Below are 20,107 nucleotides of genomic sequence, written 5' to 3'. Positions count from 1 at the left end.
CTCTGTGATTCACCTTCCTCCACATACAATGGAGATGATAGGAATAGTATTTGTCTCATTAGGTATTCCCTGGTAGCTCAGGTGTTAAAGAATCTGCCTGCAATGTGGGAGACCTGGGTTTAATCCCTGGGTCGGGAAGATCTCCTGGAGAAGGGAATGGCAATCCACTCCAGTATTCTTGCCTGGAGAATTCTATGGACAGAGGAGCCTGGTGAGCGACAGTCTGTGGTGTCACAAAGATCAGACATGACTGAGCAACTAGCACTTTCACTGGGGTTAGGTAATATTCACAGGATGTTTGGAACTGGGACTGACACATGGTGAATGCTCTATAATGGTTTACCATCATCTATGTGATTAATTTAGTGCCAGACCAATCAGAAATACGGTTCAAGGGACCATGTATTGACTTCTGGTGAGCACAAGCAATTCCGTCTACATGACAAGGCTCTGCTGAGCTCTGTTTGCTCAGATTCTCTCATGGTCCTGCTAATCCAGTGTCACTCAGTGATATATACTATTATAAATACACATTTTGGTAACAGCTCTGGCCATGCCAACATTCTGTGTGGGGTTTACATCTTTCATGTGATTTGTAACAAATTTTTAAAAGCCATCTCGCATTCAGAATCTGGTTTGACCACCTTCTCTTTTGCTCTTTTGTCTTGAGCAAGTTATTTATCCTCTGAGCTCCAGTCTTTTCCACTATAAAATGACAAGAATAATAGTACCTACCTTATAGGGTTGTTGTGAGAATTGGATTATTATTATAAAGCCCTATGATAAGGCTTAGCATATTATAAGTGCTAAATTATTATATTGTAAATAATAATTTACATAATCCTACTTAACATAATATATTGTAAATAATAATGAAAGATGAAATACTCTCTCCGCCAGATATCCTTAGAAGCCTTTTAAAAGAGCTGAAAATGGGCATCTGTTGATCTTGTACATTTGAGGTTTCAAGCTTGCAGCCTGCCTGATGTATGCATTAAATGGACATATTTTATTTGCACAGCCCAGAGTTTCAAGCTTCCCAGGTGGCTCGGTGGTAAAGAATCCACATGCAGAGCAGGAGACGCAAGAGATGCCAGTTTGATCCTGGGTCAGAAAGATCCCCTGGAAAATGAAATGGTAGCCCACTCCCTGCCTGGAAAATCCCATGGACAGAGGAGCCTTGTGGGCTATAGTCCATGGAGTCACAAAGAAAGTTTCAAGAAATTAGAATTACTGGCCCTTATTTTTACATCAGGATATTTTATATAAAAATATAGATTTCTAGCTTCTTTTAAGGGATGAAAAATATGGCTGCATCCTTGCAGATTGTCTCTTGGAGACGAGGTAGTGGCTGTTCACTTCAGATAGAACAAGGCACTCTCCAGACCAGGTACTCTTGGCTCGTAACACTCCCATTACCCTACTCCTGGAATGCTTCAGGCATTTGCCTTATCTGCCTGGTTCCTATAATAATGGAAATAATAGCTAACACACAAATGAAACATACTGTGCTCTAGGCACTATCTCATTCAATCTCCCCAACTGTTCTATGGGAGAGTATTATTACTGAATTCCCTGGTGGCTCAGTTGGTAAAGAATCTGCCCACAATGCAGGAAATCTGGGTTCGATCCCTGGGTCAGGAAGGTCCCTTGGAGAAGGGAATGGCAACCCACTCCAGTATTCTTGCCTGGAGAATCCCATGGGCAGAGGAGCCTGGTGAGCTACAGTCCATGAGATTGCCAAGAGTCAGACATAGCTGAGTGACACACACAACACCCCTCCTAAGGATGGGAAGACATGGCTAAGTAACTTTCTAAGGTTGTGCGGCTGGTATGTAGCAGAGCTGGTAGTTGAACACTTTGGATGCACAGTCTGGGTTTCTGCCACTCCTCTATAGTGGGGCTCCCAGGTGGCACTAGTGGTAAAGAAACCACCTGCTAATGCAGGAGACATCAGAGACACGGGATCAACCCCTGGATCGGGAAGATCCCCTGGAGAAGGGAATGGCAACCCACTCCAGCATTCTTGCTGGGAGAATCCCATGGACAGAGGAACCTGGTGGGTTATAGTCCACAGAGTCTCAGAGAGTCGGACATGACTGAAGTGACTTAGCATGCATGCACACATACTCTATAGTAACCCCTTTAGTTTAACCTAGGCAAGATTTTCTGCAGTTATATCAATGAAATGAGAAGCATGTTCCAGGAGGTCAGTATTCAGTTCTCATGGTCATGTTAGCCAAGAGGGCTAAGTTATGGGTGCCTAGGGTCATGATTTGGGAATTAGCTGTGTAATTTCTGTGATACCCAAGGACAGTCCTACTTAACATAGAGGCTCCTGATGGAAGGTATTGAAGCTGGAGGGTCATTCTTATGTCTCCCAACTAAGCCCCTGAACTGTAGGACATAGAGAACAAAATCTCTCTAGAAGTTGGTTCATTCTGCTCATCATTTACAACCACAGACACACCCTTTTCTAGGTGGCTGTACTCCTAGAAGCATTTCTAAGCATTCTGAGAATCAAGTCAAGGTAACATATTCTTTTACTGAAAAGAAAAAAACAAAAAACAAAAAAGAAGTGTCCCTTTCTGATAAACATAAAAACTCACCATGGCCAGGAAATTCCAATAAACCCCTATCCCAGACCCTGTGATTCTTGATCGAGTAATTCCCCCATTTCTACACAGCCTTTTAAGCAAGATTTGGTCAAGCTTTCCTTCCTGAAGTCTGTATTGTAGAAATAAGACATATTATTTCCCTTTTCTTGTTATAAAATTATACGATAATATTTGAAGATGTTGTTCAAAATACAACTCATCCGTGATTCCACACCCTGGAGAATCACTGATCTCTGAGTGATCCTCCTGGATTTTTAAAAGAACGTCTTTACCCAAATGGTAGCTTTTAAGATAATGCCTGACAACTGCTATCAAATGCTTAACATTTGAAAATAAATTCACAAAACACAGAAGATGAACAGATGGTCTGTGAGTTTTGTCCATTCTCTGTAGCTTTCCACCACTCTCTGCAGCATCAGACATAGAGGCGTTTGAGCCAACCCCAAGTGGGTGTATTGTCGTGGGAGGCGAGTTGTCCCCAGGCTTGAACCATACAGAGCCAGGGCTGTCTGTCTTCAGGGGCTCTACAGGAAGGCTGCACCCACAGAGGCGGTTTCGGGGCTGAGGGTGGTGCCAATAGAAGGGGTTTAAAGGCATCAGGGGTCCCTGACTGTCAGAGAGACCTAGGCTTCTTCTCATCTTGTTTCCTGGGATGATGGGGAGTCCATCTCTGACTTCACCTGCCTGGGGGCATGTCCACAATGGAAGGCTTGAGTTCAGAGTTCTAGTTTGGTCAATTTACCAGCAGTTGAGTCAAACTTTAAGTTGTGATCTGGTCCCCACCAGATGAATTCATTACTTGGGGATGCTATAACAAACGACCACAAACTGGGTGGGCTGAAACAACAGAGATGTAGCCTCTCATGGGTCTGGAGACCAAAATCAAGGTGTTGGCAGGTGGCACTCTCTCTGGAGGCTCCGGGGGAGAACCCATTCCTCACCTCTTTCAGCTCCCAGCCACTGTGTCGACATTCCTTGGCTTGTGGCCACACCCTTCTCTGCTGCGTCTGTGGTCTGCTTCCTCTTGGTGTCTGTGTTATGTCCTTGTCTCCCTTATAAAGATATTTGTTGTAGCACTTAGGGCCCACCCTAGTAATCCAGGGTGATCTCTTTATCTTAGGATCCTCAATTTAATTATATCTGCAAAGAGTCTTTTTCCAAAGAAGGTGACTTTTACATATTCCAGGTTTAGGACTCAATATCTTGGTGGGAGATTGTGGAGGGGTGTCATTCTTCAGCTTACTCGACCAGATTTTCCACATCACTGCTAAAGCCCTTCTCCCACTCATCCCCTGTCTGGTCCCTTTTTCCTCAACAGCCCTTTATCCCAAGTACCACCCACAGACAGGACCAGCCCCCACCCTGCCTATGTCATTGGAGGGGATGTTTCTCTCTCTTCCAGTCCAGACCTCTTTCCTTCAGAAAAGCCATGCAGACCCAAATGGTTTCTATAGAGACTGGTGCTGGGCTGGTTAAGTGTATTCAGCTGAGAGTCAGCATACCAGTTCGGCTGGTAGTCCGAATCAATCATTGTGATTTTCTCTCTCATCTCTATGACGACTGCAGCAGTCAAGGTAAACTGTACCTTTGCCTCCCCCTGCACTATTGTGATGGAGAAGGCAATGGCACCCCACTCCAGTACTCTTGCCTGGCAAATCCCATGGATGCAGGAGCCTGGTAGGCTGCAGTCCACGGGGTCGCTAGGAGTCGGACATGACTGAGCGACTTCACTTTCACTTTTCACTTTTATGCGTTGGAGAAGGAAATGGCAAGCCACTCCAGTGTTCTTGCCTGGAGAATTCCAGGGACGGGGGAGCCTGGTGGGCTGCCATCTATGGGGTCCCACAGAGTCAGACACGACTGAAGCGACTTAGCAGCAGCAGCACTATTGTGATGGCTTCATTGATCTTCCTTTATCCTCACCCCTATAGACCTCTAAGGTCAACCAGATCACATCAGCCCTCTGCTTCATGTGTCTGTGGGAAGACAGGATAAAGTTCCTCTAAAGGTGTCCCATAATCCCTGAAATATATATATATATATAATATTTATATTATATATATTATATAATATATATTATATTTATATTAAATATATATTTATATAATTATATATATATATATATATATATATATATATATATATATATGAAGCTCTAATACTTTGACCACCTAATGCAAAGAGCCGACTCATTGGAAAAGACCCTGATGCTGAAAAAGATTGAAGGCAGGAGGAGAAGAGGGCAACAGAGGATGAGATGGTTGGATGGCATTGCTGATTCAATGGACATGAGTTTGAGCAAACTCTGGGAGATGGTGAAGGACAGGGAAGCCTGGCATGCTGCAGTTCATGGGTTCGCAAAGAGTCGGACACAGCTTAAGTGACTGAACAACATATGTGTGTGTGGGGGGGATTGCTGTAATGCATGGGCTCAGTAGTTATGGTACACTGGCTTAGTTGCCCTGAGATGTGGGATCTTAGTTCCCTGATTAGGGGTTGAACCTGTGTCCCCTGCATTGCAACATGGATTCTTAACCACTGGACCACCAGGGAAATCTCAACCTATTAATATATCATCTTACATGGTAAAAGAGACTTTATGGATGCGTTAAGGATCACAAGATGGGGAGGTTATCCTGAATTATCTGGGTTGGTCCAATATAATCACAAGGAAGGCAGAAAAGTTACAAGTAAAAAAGATACAACAACAGAAGCAGAGGCTGGAGTGACCTGCTTTGAAGATTTGACAGAGGCCACGGGCCACAGGATGCAGGTGGACTCGAGAAGCTGGAAAAGGCAAGGAAATAGATGTTCTCCTAGAAGCAGCTGTCAGCTCTGTGGACAACTTTAGTCCAGGGAGACTGATTTTGGACTTGTGACCTCCAAAACTACAAGCAAATACATTGGTGTTGTTTTAAGCCACATAGTTTGTGAAAATTTGTTATAGCAGCAACAGGAAACTAATACAGTGTCCAAAGGATTCTCCCTGAACTTAGAACAAAGTTAAACTTCTCATCACTATCTACTAATACCTACAAGATCTGACCCCTGCCTTGCTCTCTGGTCCCACTTTGCTGGGTCTGGCCTTTCTCTGGTGACATGGGCTGCTTTCTGGTGTTTGGAAGCCCAGGTCTCATGCTCTGGCACTTGCTGTCCCTTCTGTCTGGAATGCTTTGCTCTGGTCCTTATCACTGACCTCAGACTACAAGGAGGTCTTGCCTGAGTGTTCGGGCTAAGCAGCTGAGGACTCAGTCATCCCCACCCTTGCCAGTCTCTTCCCACCACCCTGCTTTGTCTTCTCCATAGAAGGCATGGCTATCAGCACTGTTATTCACGATATTTAGTACGTATCCCTCTCAGAGCATCGACTGCATGAGAAGACGACCCAGGTTCCATTCCCCATCTGGAATAACATGAGTCCTAAAGAGAGATGCAATGAATGAATGAAAGAAATCAATATGAATGAATCTATTCATTCATATTCAGGTCTAGTGATTTCTCTCTGCAGTCATGGGATGCCTGATAAAGTTTCAGCCTTTGTAGCATAATAATGAGAAGTGCATCCTCAAGCCCAGGTTTGAGCAAAGAGATGAGGAGGATGAGATCTGGGGGCTTCTTCTGCTGGCTCCTCTCTCCATTCAAAGTTTCCTCCCCCTTCACATCATATTTTAAAATATTTTCACCTTCTTTCCATCTAAGTTTTTCCCTGTGCTCTGTTCACTTACAGCTAGTAGAATTTCCTGAAGATGATCTTGGGGTCAAATATCCCCAAGAGCTCCTCAAACTAAAGTTTCACGGTGCCTTTCAGCTTTCTGATGCCCGATTAGGGCAGAGATGTGAATCCAATGTTGCTTGTGTTTAGGGGGATTAAAGGAAACTAAAAGAGTTAAGTCAAGGTTGTATATTGTCACCCTGCTTATTTAACTTATATGCAGAGTACATCATGTGAAATGCCGGGTTGGATGAAGCACAAGCTGCAATCAAGATTGCCGGGAGAAATATCAATAACCTCAGATATGCAGATGACACTGTCCTTATGGCAAAAAGTGAAGAACTAAAGAGCCTCTTGATGAAAGTGAAAGAGGAGAGTGAAAAAGTTGGCTTAAAGCTCAACATTCAGAAAACCAAGATCATGGCATCTGGTCCCATCACTTCATGGCAAATAGATGGGGAAACAATGGAAACAGCGAGAGACTTTATTTTGTGTGTGTGTGGGGGGGGGGCGGGGCTCCAAAATCACTGCAGATGGTGACTTCAACCATGAAATTAAAAGATGCTTACTCCTTGGAAGAAAAGCTATGACCAACCTAGACAGCATATTTAAAAGCAGAGACGTTACTTTGCCAACAAAGGTCCATCTAGCCAAGGCTATGGTTTTTCCAGTGGTCATGTATGGATGTGAGAGTTAGACTATAAAGAAAGCTGAGTGCTGAAGAATTGATGCTTTTGAACTGTGGTGTTGGAGAAGACTCTTGAGAGTTCCTTGGACTGCAAGGAGATCCAACCAGTCCATCCTAAAGGAAATCAGTCCTGAATATTCATTGGAAGGACTGATGCTGACACTGAAACTCCAACACTTTGGCCAACTGATTCAAAGAACTGACTCATTGGACAAGACCCTGCTGCTGGGGAAGACTGAAGGCAGGAAGATATGAGGATGCCAGAGGATGAGATGGTTGGACGGCATCACTGATGCGACGGACACGATTTTGATTAGGTTCCAGAAGTTGGTGAGGGACAGGGAAGCTTGGCGTGCTGCCGTCCATGGGGTCGCAAAGAGTTGAACATGACTGAGCAACCGAACTGAACTGAGCCTCTATTTTGAGACTAAGGGTGCCTCTACTCTGTGGGATTAAATAAGTGTGATTTATGTTTTATTTATGAAGGACTCAAAACTTTTGATGCAAGAAAAAAAAAAAAGTAATATTCATTCAGATGAATGGTGACAGCCTGGCCACCCACACTGGCTCAGAAACTCCTGGTCAGAGAAAGGATGGTCATAGTGCTTCCTCCCCACCTTCACTGCACCTCTAAGGAGGGGGTTGGTCTGGTTGATCAAGATCGAGTACATCCATTGGACACAGTGCTAAGACCTCCCCACCTTTGTCTTTCATTGCTGTTGTTCAGTTGCTAACTCATGTCTGACTCTTTGCAACCCCATGGGTTGCAGCATGCCAGGTTCCTCTGTCCTCCGCTATCTCCCAGAGTTTGCTCAAATTCCTGTCCATTGAGTCTATGATGTTATCTAACCATCTCATCCTCAGCTGCCTCCTTCTCCTTTTGCCTTCAATCTTTCCCAGCATGAGGGTCTTTTCCAATGAGTCCCTGTCCCATATTACATCTCTTAGAGCAAGGGTCCTCAACCTTCTGCCTGATGTGGAACTGATGTAATAATAATAGAAATAAAGTGTACAAATAATGTAATGCGCTTGAATCCCTCAAAGCCATCCCCTACCACTGGGCCAGTGAAAAAACTGTCTTCCATGAAACCAGTCCATGGTACCAAAAAGATTGGGAACTGCTGTATTAGAGGATACTCTTTATACTCATGTGGTAGTATATGATATGACTTCCAGTGGTCTCTGCCTCACTCATGTATGTCCTTATGTCCTTCTTCTTAAGAGCAGACCGGACCTAATGACTTGTTTGTAATGAAGAATACAGCAAATGATGTACTATCACTTGTGTGATTAATTTACAAAAGAATGGAACTTCCCTCTTACTGATATTCTTCCTATATTGCTTTCTAAGCTTGTGCACCTTGATGAAGCAAGCCAACATTTTGGAAAGACCCACTTGGCAAAGAACTGAGGGCAGCCTCCAGCTAAGAGCAAGTGAGGAACTGAGGTTATCAGTCGGAGAGCTTGCAAGTAACTGAATCTTGCCAACAACCATGTAAGCAAGCTTAGAAGTGGATGTTTCCCTAGTTGAACCTTCACAGAAGATCATAATCCCAGTCAAAACCTTGACTGAAACTTATAAGGCTTTCTGAAGCAGAGAACCCCACTAAACTGTGCCTGAACTCCCAACCCACAGAAATTATGACCTAGTAAATATGGGCTTCCCCGATGGCTCATTGGGTAAAGAATTTGCCTGCAATGCAGGAGATGTGGGTTTGATCTCTGGGTTGAGAAGTTCCCCTGGAGGAGGAAATGGCAACCCAGTCCAGTATTTTTGCCTGAAAAATCCTATGGACAGAGAAGCCTGGCGGTCTATAGTCCAAAGGGTCACAAAGAGTCAGACACAACTGAGCACGTGCGCGCACACACACACACACACACAAATATGTCTTAAGTGTTAAGTTTGGGGTAACTTGTTAACAGCAATAGATACAAAACACAACCCACCTGATAGGAATTCTCCACGCAATCCAGATCACCTTAGGGTTAGGATCCCACGTTGGGGTATGAAGTCAAATCTTCCAATAGTGATCAACTTTTCATCTACTAGGCATTTTCTTCTATTCATATATTTCTCTCATGGACTGGCTGAAAACAGAATTGAATGTTCTTGCGTCTTTTGTCCAAATACCATTGTAATCTCACCCTGACATCTGGCCTGATATTGGCAGACCATATGCTAGGAAGACTAGCATTTTATGGGACAAAACCCATAATGGATTGAGTGTGGTTCAGTCATTGGCTGAGATGTCTGGACTGCGAACCTTTATTGTTTGGGGAAATCAGGACTCACTTTTGGAACCACCATTGCTTGTCTGGGCTCCCCAGGTGGCGCTAGTGGAAGAACCCACCTGCCGATGCAGGAGACATAAAAGACATGGGTTTGATCCCTGGGATGGGAAGATCTCATGGAGGAGAGCATGGCAACCCACTCCAGTATTCTTGCCTAGAGAATCTCACAGACAGAGGAGTCTGGTGGGCTACAGTCCCTACAGCCACACAGAGTCAGACACAACTGAAGCGACTTAGCAGCAGCATTGCTTGTCTAGGATGTGATGACAGCAGAATTCCATGTGTCAAAGCAGTCTCACATCAAAGCCAGCACAGATACAAGACCTGAGCTATTTGGCTTTCAGATTTGGAGAGCTAGAGATTGATAGGCGGTAGTGGATTGGGTGTCCCAGATTGGGTTATCATTTAGCTTTCCATTCCTCCCTGAATTCTCCAGCATCTCAGTGTGTATGTGACTTGAGAAAAAGAATCAAGGCAGGAATAACACGTGAATACTGCAGAATTTTGTCCTCATGGGTATGAAGAACCTATTGTACCAGCTCTCATGCTGACTCATCACCCAATTAACAAGCCTGAACTCTAGCACTGTGTCTGTATGTTGAGACTGAAGAGACAGAGTTTTGGTGATCTAAGTGGCCTGACCATGCGACAGCCTGAGATGTTCCCGGCAATTTCTTGATCCCATCTACCTTAACTCTTGGAAGCCCCGTAAGTTCACAAATGGTGCCACTGATGGACTCTGTGGTAGATACAAAGCTGGCCATACATTTCCCCATCATTCGATTTGCCTTTGCAATGTGTTTTTGTAGTGCCTCCCATCCAAAAGTGGAGTCCATTTCTCCACCCCTTGAATTTCCCTTATGGAGAAGCAGCAACCATGACATAAGATGAGCCCTCAAAAGTGCTTGTGCACTGGGGTTTGCTTCCCACTGCTGCTCTTCAGTGGTCCTCAAAACTACCCTATGAGGAAAGCTATGTTCTACCCCACATGTGTGCTAAATCGCTTCAGTCATGTCTGACTCTTTGCGAGCCCATGGACTGTAGCCCGACAGGCTCCTCTGTCCATGGAACTCTTCAGGCAAGAATACTGGAGTGGGTTGCCATGCCTTCCTCCAGGGGATCTTCCTGACCCAGGGATTGAACCCATGTCTCCTGCATCTCCTGCACTGCAGGCAGATTCTTTACCCCCTGAGCCACTTGGGAAGCCCCATGTTCTACCCTGCTGGAGGGTAAATAGAGAACATGGAGCAAAACCAAACCATTCCAACTGAGCCATCTCTAGACCGGCCAGTCTGTCAAACACTGTATATGTGAGTGAGGTCATCCTAGACCATGAAGTCACCAGCTGTCCTTCTAGCTGACTGAACATACACAGGCAAGTCCATCAGAGATGAGCTGGGATGGCCAGACCAGAAAAATCATCACTGTGAGTTAAACAAATGGTTGTTTTTTTTTTTAAAAGACACTAAGCGTTGAAGTGGTTTGTCACTCAAATAATTGATCTTGTATCATGTGTACGTTTCCACCAACTCATCTTGATGGATTTTGAGTCCCTGGAAGGCCAAGACTATAATTCATCTGAAGGTCAAATTCACGCTCTTGTCTTTGGTGGTGAACTTGGCAATGGGGACCTCTGTGGACCACATGCAATGACAAGGGAGTCATTCCTTTAATTTTTTCTCAGTATTGACCAGTCTCTCATACATCACCAACCTTAAGGAATCTTTGGGGCTACTCTAAATTTCCATCTTCAGAGAATCCACCATTGTAGTTTGTCTCCTCAGAACACATTCCCCTTGTTCCAAGAACAGCTTCTGAAATTTTTATTTAGAGAGTGGTCCCTCACCCAGTCTCGGTTAATGTGGTTTGGGTGGCACTCTACCCATAGCGCCAGGGGTGCAGCTCATGGTGCATGTGGCAGCAGTCTCCAAGATGACACCTAGAGGCCCTCACTTCCTGGAACTCTCACCTTGTATAAGACCCTCCCCAGAGTATGGGCTGGGCCTACGGGCTTGCTTCTGAAGAACATAAACCAGTAATACGATGAGATGTCACTTCTGAGACTGGGTTGCCACTGAGATTAGATGGCTTCCAGATTAGACTCTCACTTGATTCATTTTCCCTGGGGAAGCCAGCTACCGTGTCCAAAGACACAGTTCCTAGGCAGCTGCTTATCTGGCTAGAAACAGAGGCTGTCAGCATCGTGAGATTAAGCTTGAAGTGAATCCCATGTCCCCCAGTGGAGCCTTCATACGTAATGCAATCCTGGCCAACAGCTTAACTGCAACCTTATAAGAGGCCACACCAACCAGATTCTTGCCCACAGACAAGAATGTTGTGTAATAAATGTTTGCTGTTTCAAAGTTTTGGAGTAATTTGTTACACAGCAGTAGATAACTAATACAGTTTAGGCTTGACCAATCAAAATAGCCTACCCACAACCTCTCTCCACCCCAGATACAGGGCTTGGTTCAGGGATGTACATGGGACCAGGCAGAGCCAGTCAGAGGAAACTGCAGGGCTCTTACAGGAGCTCCCACTCCTATTTCACTGGATGCGAGCCCAGGAAGATGAAAGGCTGGAACTTCTTCAGTCTTCTTGTGCCTGTGTGTAGAAAGTCTTGAACTGTCTTGTTGGTCTCTATATCCCCAGCACCCAGAACTATGCCTGGTTCAGAGCTCGTGGTCAGTTATTTATGAAATGAAAGGCTAGTTTATATCCAGCAGAGGGAGGAAATATGCAGGGCTGGCAAGAAATATGGAGGAATCAGAAGTAGCAATAGCAACTTCTGTAATATCATCTTAAATGGAACATGCCATCACACATCTATAGCAATTCACATATTTTTGTTTTCTGAATGTGATGCACTGAACATAGTTTCTTCTTTAAGTTAGCTTTACCTGATGTAACTGGCAGTGTTCCTGAAATTCTGCAGAGTACACTAGAATCAGTGGTTTCACTGTATCTGCCCAATGCCCATTTCCTGGGGGTCTTCCAAGGAGGGAGGAGATAAATAAAGTCTGTTGAGTCATGATGAACTTGCAGTGACAGATCTGCTCTTTTCCGCAACCCCATGGCATTAGCAGCTTCAAAGGCAGGTGTTATCGATTGGATTACTACAGCTTTCAAAAAGAAAACAGAAGCCTGATTTCATTCAGAGAAGAAGGTGTCAAGCTCATACCCAGTGTGATTCACTAACATGCCACTTTGATCTCAGAGAATGGGTCTCCTTATCATGCCAACAGCTTTTAGAAGCGATCTCCCTTATTTTTTTCCCTTCTCTTCTGGCTTCATTGGACAAGTATGGCTGTTGAGAAAAGGGTAAACCCCTGTTTGTTTTGTCTGTTGCAGATATGGAACTAGCAGAAAATATTACAAGGCAAGCAGTTTCACAAATGCGAGTGACATCCTCATAGACCACAGAAGTGTTCTGTCCTGATGCCAACCTTCCTGTTGACTTTTGTCATGAAACTGTATCATGTATTTTGTGTTTGAGGACTGACTACATACCAACCACTCAACTGGATGACTGGCCAGATACCCTAATTATGGGCACAGGAAAGTATTAAAGTCATGAAACCTATGACTGGCAAATAGCAGAGATCTTTACCTCAAAGGGCCACAGCATCCAGGAAGTGGATGAGAATGTAGGACAATAGAGAGTGGTGGAGACTGTGGTAAAATGAGAGGATGCACTGCTTTTAAAGAGATGGCCATTTCTCAGTTCTGTTGAATTATTTCCACATGGAAATATAGGCCCAGTGCTGCCAGTCTTCTGATTTTTTTTCAACTGAATCTGAAAGTCCAGAAATCTACAGAAAAATTCCATTTTTTAATGTTGACAACAATTTCAATTAAATGAAATTCTGTGCAAGTGAAACGAAACTCATCTATGGGATCAGGCTATGACTTCCCAGTTTGTAACCCCTGCACCAGACTGTATTTAAAAGCAGACATGTAAACAAGAGTTGGCATATATTAACTCAGTTTAATCATATCAATTCTTAAACAAAAAATTTCCTCCAAGAGACAATAGTTCACAGTAACTGCAAAGCTTACTCACAATTTTTAAAAATACCAGTCATGCTTAGCATTCAAGGGGGATATTATAGAATAACTGTAAAAACTTTTACCAGGAACATTAGCTTCTGACTTTAAAAATTACAAATACTGAAGCATTTTGGTATCAGACAGTAGTTTTGACATCGTCTGTTTGTTTGATGAGTTTCTGGAAGTTTGGAAAATTGTACCTCTAATATTGGATAAAGCGCTTATTCTAAACTAAACATTTTCAGATGTAGAAAACAAACTAGCAAGCTACACATACAAAGAAAAGCCCTCTAGGACAAGCTCTCCATGTGTGGAATGCCAGCATATGCACCATGAATCCTGGAAGACTAGAATTGATACATACACTTGGCCTGAAGTCTTACACTCCAGGCTTACAATGGAGTTTGCATTCACCTACACATTAATGACAAACTCTGGGTTAGTATAGGAGAAGCCAGCAAATTCATTTTGGTCCAAGTTCATGATGAAGAGTTTATCAGTAGGCGTGAGTTCCACAGGCTGTCTGGTGAACTCTTTGTCGAAATTGGAGGTGTCTCGCTTGTCTCTCTGTCAAATGGAAAGCAAACACATTAACATGGCATAAGGAGGAGGAAATGTGACCGAGACATGCCAGTTATTGGGAAGCTGATGACGTCTCATGGGCAGAGTCGGGAGAAGCCCTGTGCTGACCGGTTTTAGCAGCTGCACTGCAATACTATTCCCTGGCTTTCATTTCACATCGTATGTTGGCTTCTGGAGAGAAGACTTCGTGGAAATTTTCTAAGAAAGGAAATGAGACATTGACTTTCTTTAAGGATTGCCAGAAAATATGGTGTGTGTATGTGTCTGTTGTTTTCTTCGGCTTTGAGATGAGTTGGAATCTACCTCTTACAAGGTATAATGTCATAGAAATAGTCATGCGGTAGAGCGTCCAGGAGAAAATCATTCAAGAGCGCCCCCTGTGGCTAGGAGGCTTCTTTCTTTAAAAAGGAGAAGAGCTCACAACCACTCATCCCCAGAAGGCAGAGTGGCAAGAATGGGGACATCACATCACTGCTCAACGAAAGGAGGGGATCACTATCCATCCCACATTCCCTGGTGCAATCGAGGCTTTGAAGGGATGCTCAGAAATCCAACCACAGACTAGAATCTGAGTCTTCATCAGCCAGAGGTTCTTCTGATGATCATCAGAGATCTTCTGATGATGCATCTGGTTAACAAACTCAGTTTGGAAAGACAGTCTTAAAATATTCCATTCTCCTAGTTAGTCTGGAGTTTCATTTTGGGGGGGGTGGGGGTGCGGAGGGGACATCAGTCTTCAGTTTACTAAATATAGTTTGGGCCAAGTTTCACCAGGGAATGTCAGAGTGTGGGCTCATGAAAAGATCTCACATCTGTATGATGCTCTCACCTCTTCAGGGTCCTTTCCAGCCTATGATCTTCCCATCTTCACCACCCACCTGGGGGCAGGTAGAGCTCCTTGCCCCAGTGCTCTGACATATGAGAAAACTGAGGCACAGGAAGGTAAAGTGACTTGCCCAAGATTGCACAGCGGGGTGGTGACTTTTACCTGACCACACGATTCCCAATTAGGCTTCATCTTAGCCTCTCTGACTGGGGGACAGTTTGATGGCTGGTGTATTGCAAGGACAACCAAGGATAACACATGGGTTTCACTGGTACTGGGCAGGTTACCTGGCTGAAGCCAGAGTGGTGTCAGATTGTCAAGAAGGGAGAGAACTGACTGATTTGCTAGAGTTTGGCTGATCATTATCTCTGCTTTAGGTTTAACCCCTAAAGGGCACTGACTGACAAGGATTTCTCATTGCTGGCCTCATTGCCCTTTGCAAAATGGCTCTCACAAGAATGCCTTCTTTTTGACTACTCCACTGAGATGGGTAAAATGTTCCTACAAAGTTCCCCACTTACTCTTGTGGTGTATGTGTGGGGGTGTGGAGTGAGGGGAATATGAGGAATTCAATTCAGTAGGTGTGGTCAGAGGGGAGTGAGCTGAAGATAGTGGTGGAGCTGGTTTTTGGGTGGTAGGCATCTCCTGCCATGCCCCACCCACTCTACTTTTTTCTCGTCCTGCCAGCTGCCAGCCTGTCCTGTGCTGTCCCAGGCACTGAATGCATTCTTTCCTGTGTTCAGAGAAAGGCTTGAATGCCAGCTTTTCCTTTAATACTGTCTGTGCCTCCCTCCCTGAACCCCACTAGTCATACTTAAACATCTTTCTAATTGTGTTCATTGTACTTGCTGCTGTCAGAAACTGTCATGATTATTTATTGCCTCTTTGCAGGAGGCTAAAGTCCTTGTCTGTATATTTCCAGTGCCAAGACTTGATACATGGCAGGCCTTCCATGATTATTTGCTGAATGAGTGAATAGATGAATGAAGACTTAATGAAAGATGAGCCTCTTGACTTCTGACAACTCACAGTTGTCCCCAAGCTAGAGATCTCACTCTAGAGCAAAATAATGGAATTTGTTCCCACTGATCCTGTGGGTCACTCAGATGGGCCCTTATCCATTGTGAGCCCCAATATGGATAGAACTGTGTGAGGCTCCTTCAAGATCTGAGAGCTCCAGGGCTGGGTGTGGGCCCTGGGAATACCTGAGGCTAGAAGACAGGCATCTGCCTCCTTTCAGGTCCCCTGGCATGGCTTTCCCTGCCTGTGGGTATCCAGCAGAGGTTCCCTTTGCATCATCCTCAATTATTAAAGTCCTACCCCATTTGTTGTACTGGTGATGCTTCAATCAGCCACATGATCCAAACAGGACTTGCCATTGTGGGCAGATCCTCAATAGAAAAGACCCCTGAACTTTACCCTAAAAGTTGGGAAAGAATGGGCCTCTCTGTTGGGAAAATTCCTTTCCAGGGTGATAGTATCTGAAGTTACATGAAAGTAGTTGCACTCACCCCAGGAAGGTTACTGAACCCAGGTCTCCTGCATTGCAGGTGGATTCTTTACCATCTGAGCCAGTAGGGAAGCCCCACTAATTCCACTGGCTTCCTAGTAATTCCCCAAGATGGTCACTCTGACCGTGGCCCTGTGCTTTCTTAGAAGAGAAGGTCAATGAGGAGTCCAACAAAGGGAAAGAGGGATTCTAAGATCCTGGTAGACAACTAGCCATGACTACCCTGGACTGTGTTTAGGCTTCTTTGGATTTTCTTATTTAGTTTCTTTTTACAAAACGACCCTCTAATTTAAGTTCTTCTGGAAAGCATCAAGCTGTCTCATCTAGAAGAACCAGGTGGTGTCAAGCCAGGGGCAGTGTCTCCTGAGGGCCCGAAAGGAATCTGGACTAACGACTTGGAACTGAGTTCTGAAACTAGTTCCCTCTTATCACACAGGCATCTGTCAGCTCACATCTTGATGATTCTGTGATTGCATCAAGTATGGAGACTGTGTCTTTGGCCTTCTAGAAGGAAACACACCCCAGCTCTTGCCTCTCTTTCCCCACTTTGGCACTATAGGACTGGACCAGAAATCTGGGTCAAGAGGGTGCTGCTGCATCTCCTTTAGCCTCCAATGTGGTCTCCACAGAGAAAGAACCCCAAAGTCTTCTGATGACTCTTCCTTTCTTAAATGAAGTCTTCCCTGATTAACCTAGAGATGAGTTATCTCTAGATCATATCGTGCTTTTAATGACTTGTTTAATGACTACCTTCCTGGGTTGCATCTTCATGCTCCCCACCATGCTTCTGGCACCCAGGATAGAGCCCAGCACACAGTCAGTGCTCACTAAATGCTGGCTAGGTGACTGAAAGGAGGGTGGAATACATGCACAATCACAAAAATTAATTTAAAAATCTTTCTTGGATGTGTTTGCAAAGTATTCCGCTGAGATTACATCTGTTGAAAGCTCTGCTTCTCAGTCTCCTCTGCACTTGAAATGTTGATGGAATAGGCAACTGCAAGAATTCTAATGATCCCTCCCTTTCACAGAAGGCTTCCCTGAACAACTCTCAGCTCAGTGTATTAGGGGAACAGAGGCTTTGGCTTGAGTATCTACTTCTGCAAACTATTAAACTTTTGAAAAATAATGTTAGCAATTTGGAAAATGTAGAGTGCAGTAAATATAATACATATATATATACACACACAGTATATTCTTTCTATTTATATCTATTTATCTCTATCTATCTACCTATCTATTTATATCTATTCACCCATCCTACGTTGTTCTCTAAAGTTGTCTCTAATGACTTGTCGATGGCCCAATGTTTCTCCTTGGTTTTAATCTTCCTGAGAGTATATCCAAGTAAAGGCTTGGTGACCCAACAGCCAGATGAAAGACTTCAAATAAGCTGTCTGTTGGTGGGCATGGCTCAGAGACGGCAGTCACAGAGGAGGGAGACCCGTATGGAGATTCAGGAAACTGGGTTTGCATTCCAACTGGCTGACTTTGGGCAAGTCACTTCCTCCTTCCTGATGCCGGTTTCCCAACAATACAATGAGGAGGGTCTTCCCCAGTTTTCCTCCTTCTCTTGCCTCCTAAGCTTGAGAGCTAGGGCTTCCCATCTGCTTCCTCTGACATCTAGATTGTGACCCACAACCGTGGCCACAGGGATGGTCCCCACACCCCCAGCAAGGAGACGAGAGCAGGCAGAAAGGAGTGAACCGCAGGGGGCTTTGCCCAAGTAGAAATCAAATCACAATTTTCTTAAAGATGAGAAGTCTCCCTTCAAGGACACTTGTCAAGTGTTTTGAGTTCCCTTGATGGTCTCTTAGAAGCCCTGGCGCTTGCGGAAATCACTTGACTTGTGACAAGAGTTGCCTTCAGGGCTGCCTGAGGACAGCGGGGGACAGGAGGTGGGATGGGGGACCACCTGCTGTCCTCGTCTGCTCAGATGGAAACGGAATTTCCCCAATCAAGGGGTTTCCCTGGGCTTCTGGGGGCTCGTGAAGCTATTTGCTAGAAAGGATGAGTCTGAGCTGAGAGGCATAGTGATTTTGATAACAAACTCAGCAGCCCCAGTCCTGCCCCTAACTGGCCCCTAAACTTGCCTCTGGTGAGAATGTGGGCCTTGAGCTCTGATCTCATTGAGACCCCCCCAGCCAGCTCATCCCACCCCATCAAAGGCCCCCAGGAGTCCCTAAATGATCCACAGTTTCAGTCTCTCTGACTGGCTGAACACTGGGGCCAAGATTAAGATCTGGCTTTAATTTTTTTCTGTCCTGAAGCCTCAGGAGGCCCCATTCTGCAGTTTGGGTCCATGTTTTTCATAGACAGCCGTTTTCCTTGAAATAGTATGTCTTCTTCTTTCTTGCTTTTTTTTTTTTTTATTGTATCTCGATGCTAGAAGAAAAATGGCACATAACAGATATCCAGATACAAACATTTCCACAAACATCTTGCAAAACAACATCAAAGTGAAGAATACAACTGTCTATGCTTTCAAGACATGGTGTCTTTCTCAGAGCACTTAATTAGCTTTCTGAAGCCAGCAACAAACCTAGACAAATCCCATTTGAGCAGGCATGGGTCTGCCAGGCTCTAGAGCCGTCTTCTCGGTAAATCAAAGCAGGTCATTGTGGTTAATAACATCTGGACATGTATTTCAAAGCATGTGTAACAAAAGTGAGTAACTTTTTTTTTTTTTTTGCATTTGAACAACAGAAATAAAACCCCAAAGCAAATAAAGTTTGAAATGTAATGTAAAACCATGGCCCTTTGGGACTTTGCTAAAGTGACCATGTCTTTTCAGGGAGTTAGTCCAAATGCCCTGTTCAAGTAGTTTGGGGATGAAGGTGATGGGGGGACACAGGGAACCAGAAATTACAGCATTAAGGTAGCACCCAAGCTAGTTGCCTTATGACTTCTGGAGGTGCCCTTAGATTGAAACTGTCTAAAAGCACACTCTTGGAATTTTAAAAGGACTTAAATAATCTTCTTAATTTTTGAGTTAAAAAAAAAAACAAATAAAATTTTATTTTTAGCATGTTTTTTCCCCAAAGCTCCTGGGGCCTCCAAACCAGGAAGAATGGAGGAAATTCCCCCTAAGGCAAAGCAACCATCTACTTGGATACAAGCCAAGCTCCAGGACTGGAAGCGGGAGAATACTGCTAGCATCCGATTATCCACTTGTTTGGCGGAAAAAAAAATCTAGATTGGATGGTTGGCGTTGGAAAAGGGATGAGAATGGCAGTGCAGGAACAAGGGGGAGAAAGCAGGCATGTTCTGTCCCCGCTGGATCTACATCGCTGACATGCTGGGGAAAATAAATGCTACAAGGACTTTGATAATGTGCTAATTATGCAGCCACATTGTCAACATGCCATCTGCATAATCCCATCTCACAGAGATGCTCCAAAACTACCTGAGGACATTTGGGTCCTGAAACATGGTCACTCTAGTTTCATCAGCAAACAAAACATGGATGCAACTTTGCAATGAAAACAAAAAAATGTCACCACAATAGCCGTTGAGCTTGAATGACAGAAATGAAGGACGGAAATCTACACAGCTACTTAGCTCTTGACTTCAGGTTTTAAAAATTCAGAGTTAACAAAGGAAAATCCTTCGAATTCTGATTGGTCAATATTCCTGATGACTTCCTGGTCAGGAGGTGTTAGAACTGGTGGATGGCGGGTGAAAAATCGGTCGAAGTTTTCAGCATTTCGCCCACACTATGAGAGGGGAAGAGAAGAATTTGTGGTGGGTGGAAAAAATAAACTAAACGAAACTGAAAACAGAACAGAACCAAACGAAACTGGGTGTGGCTTCTCCAAGCCCTTCCCTT

The 20,107-nt window shown here is 44.4% G+C and overlaps 1 protein-coding gene across 3 annotated transcripts in view; it reads right to left on the bottom strand.

Moving 5' to 3' along the window:
* Nucleotides 1-13,278: 13,278 nt before the first annotated feature.
* Nucleotides 13,279-20,107, bottom strand: part of PRKCB (protein kinase C beta) — a 375,130-nt gene continuing 368,301 nt past the window's right edge. For 2 of the 3 annotated variants that reach the window (XM_061401446.1, XM_061401449.1), the window contains one exon: nt 13,279-19,994. In XM_061401446.1, coding sequence (XP_061257430.1) covers nt 19,836-19,994 — 159 coding nt within the window. In that variant the 3' untranslated portion in view covers nt 13,279-19,835. The remainder of the gene's footprint in view (nt 19,995-20,107) is intronic. The other variant, XM_061401448.1, reaches the window with a different exon arrangement.

The sequence above is a fragment of the Bos javanicus genome, chromosome 25, assembly GCF_032452875.1.
Source record: "Bos javanicus breed banteng chromosome 25, ARS-OSU_banteng_1.0, whole genome shotgun sequence".
NCBI classification, from domain to species: domain Eukaryota; kingdom Metazoa; phylum Chordata; class Mammalia; order Artiodactyla; family Bovidae; genus Bos; species Bos javanicus.
This window is presented reverse-complemented; position numbering and strand designations above follow the sequence as displayed.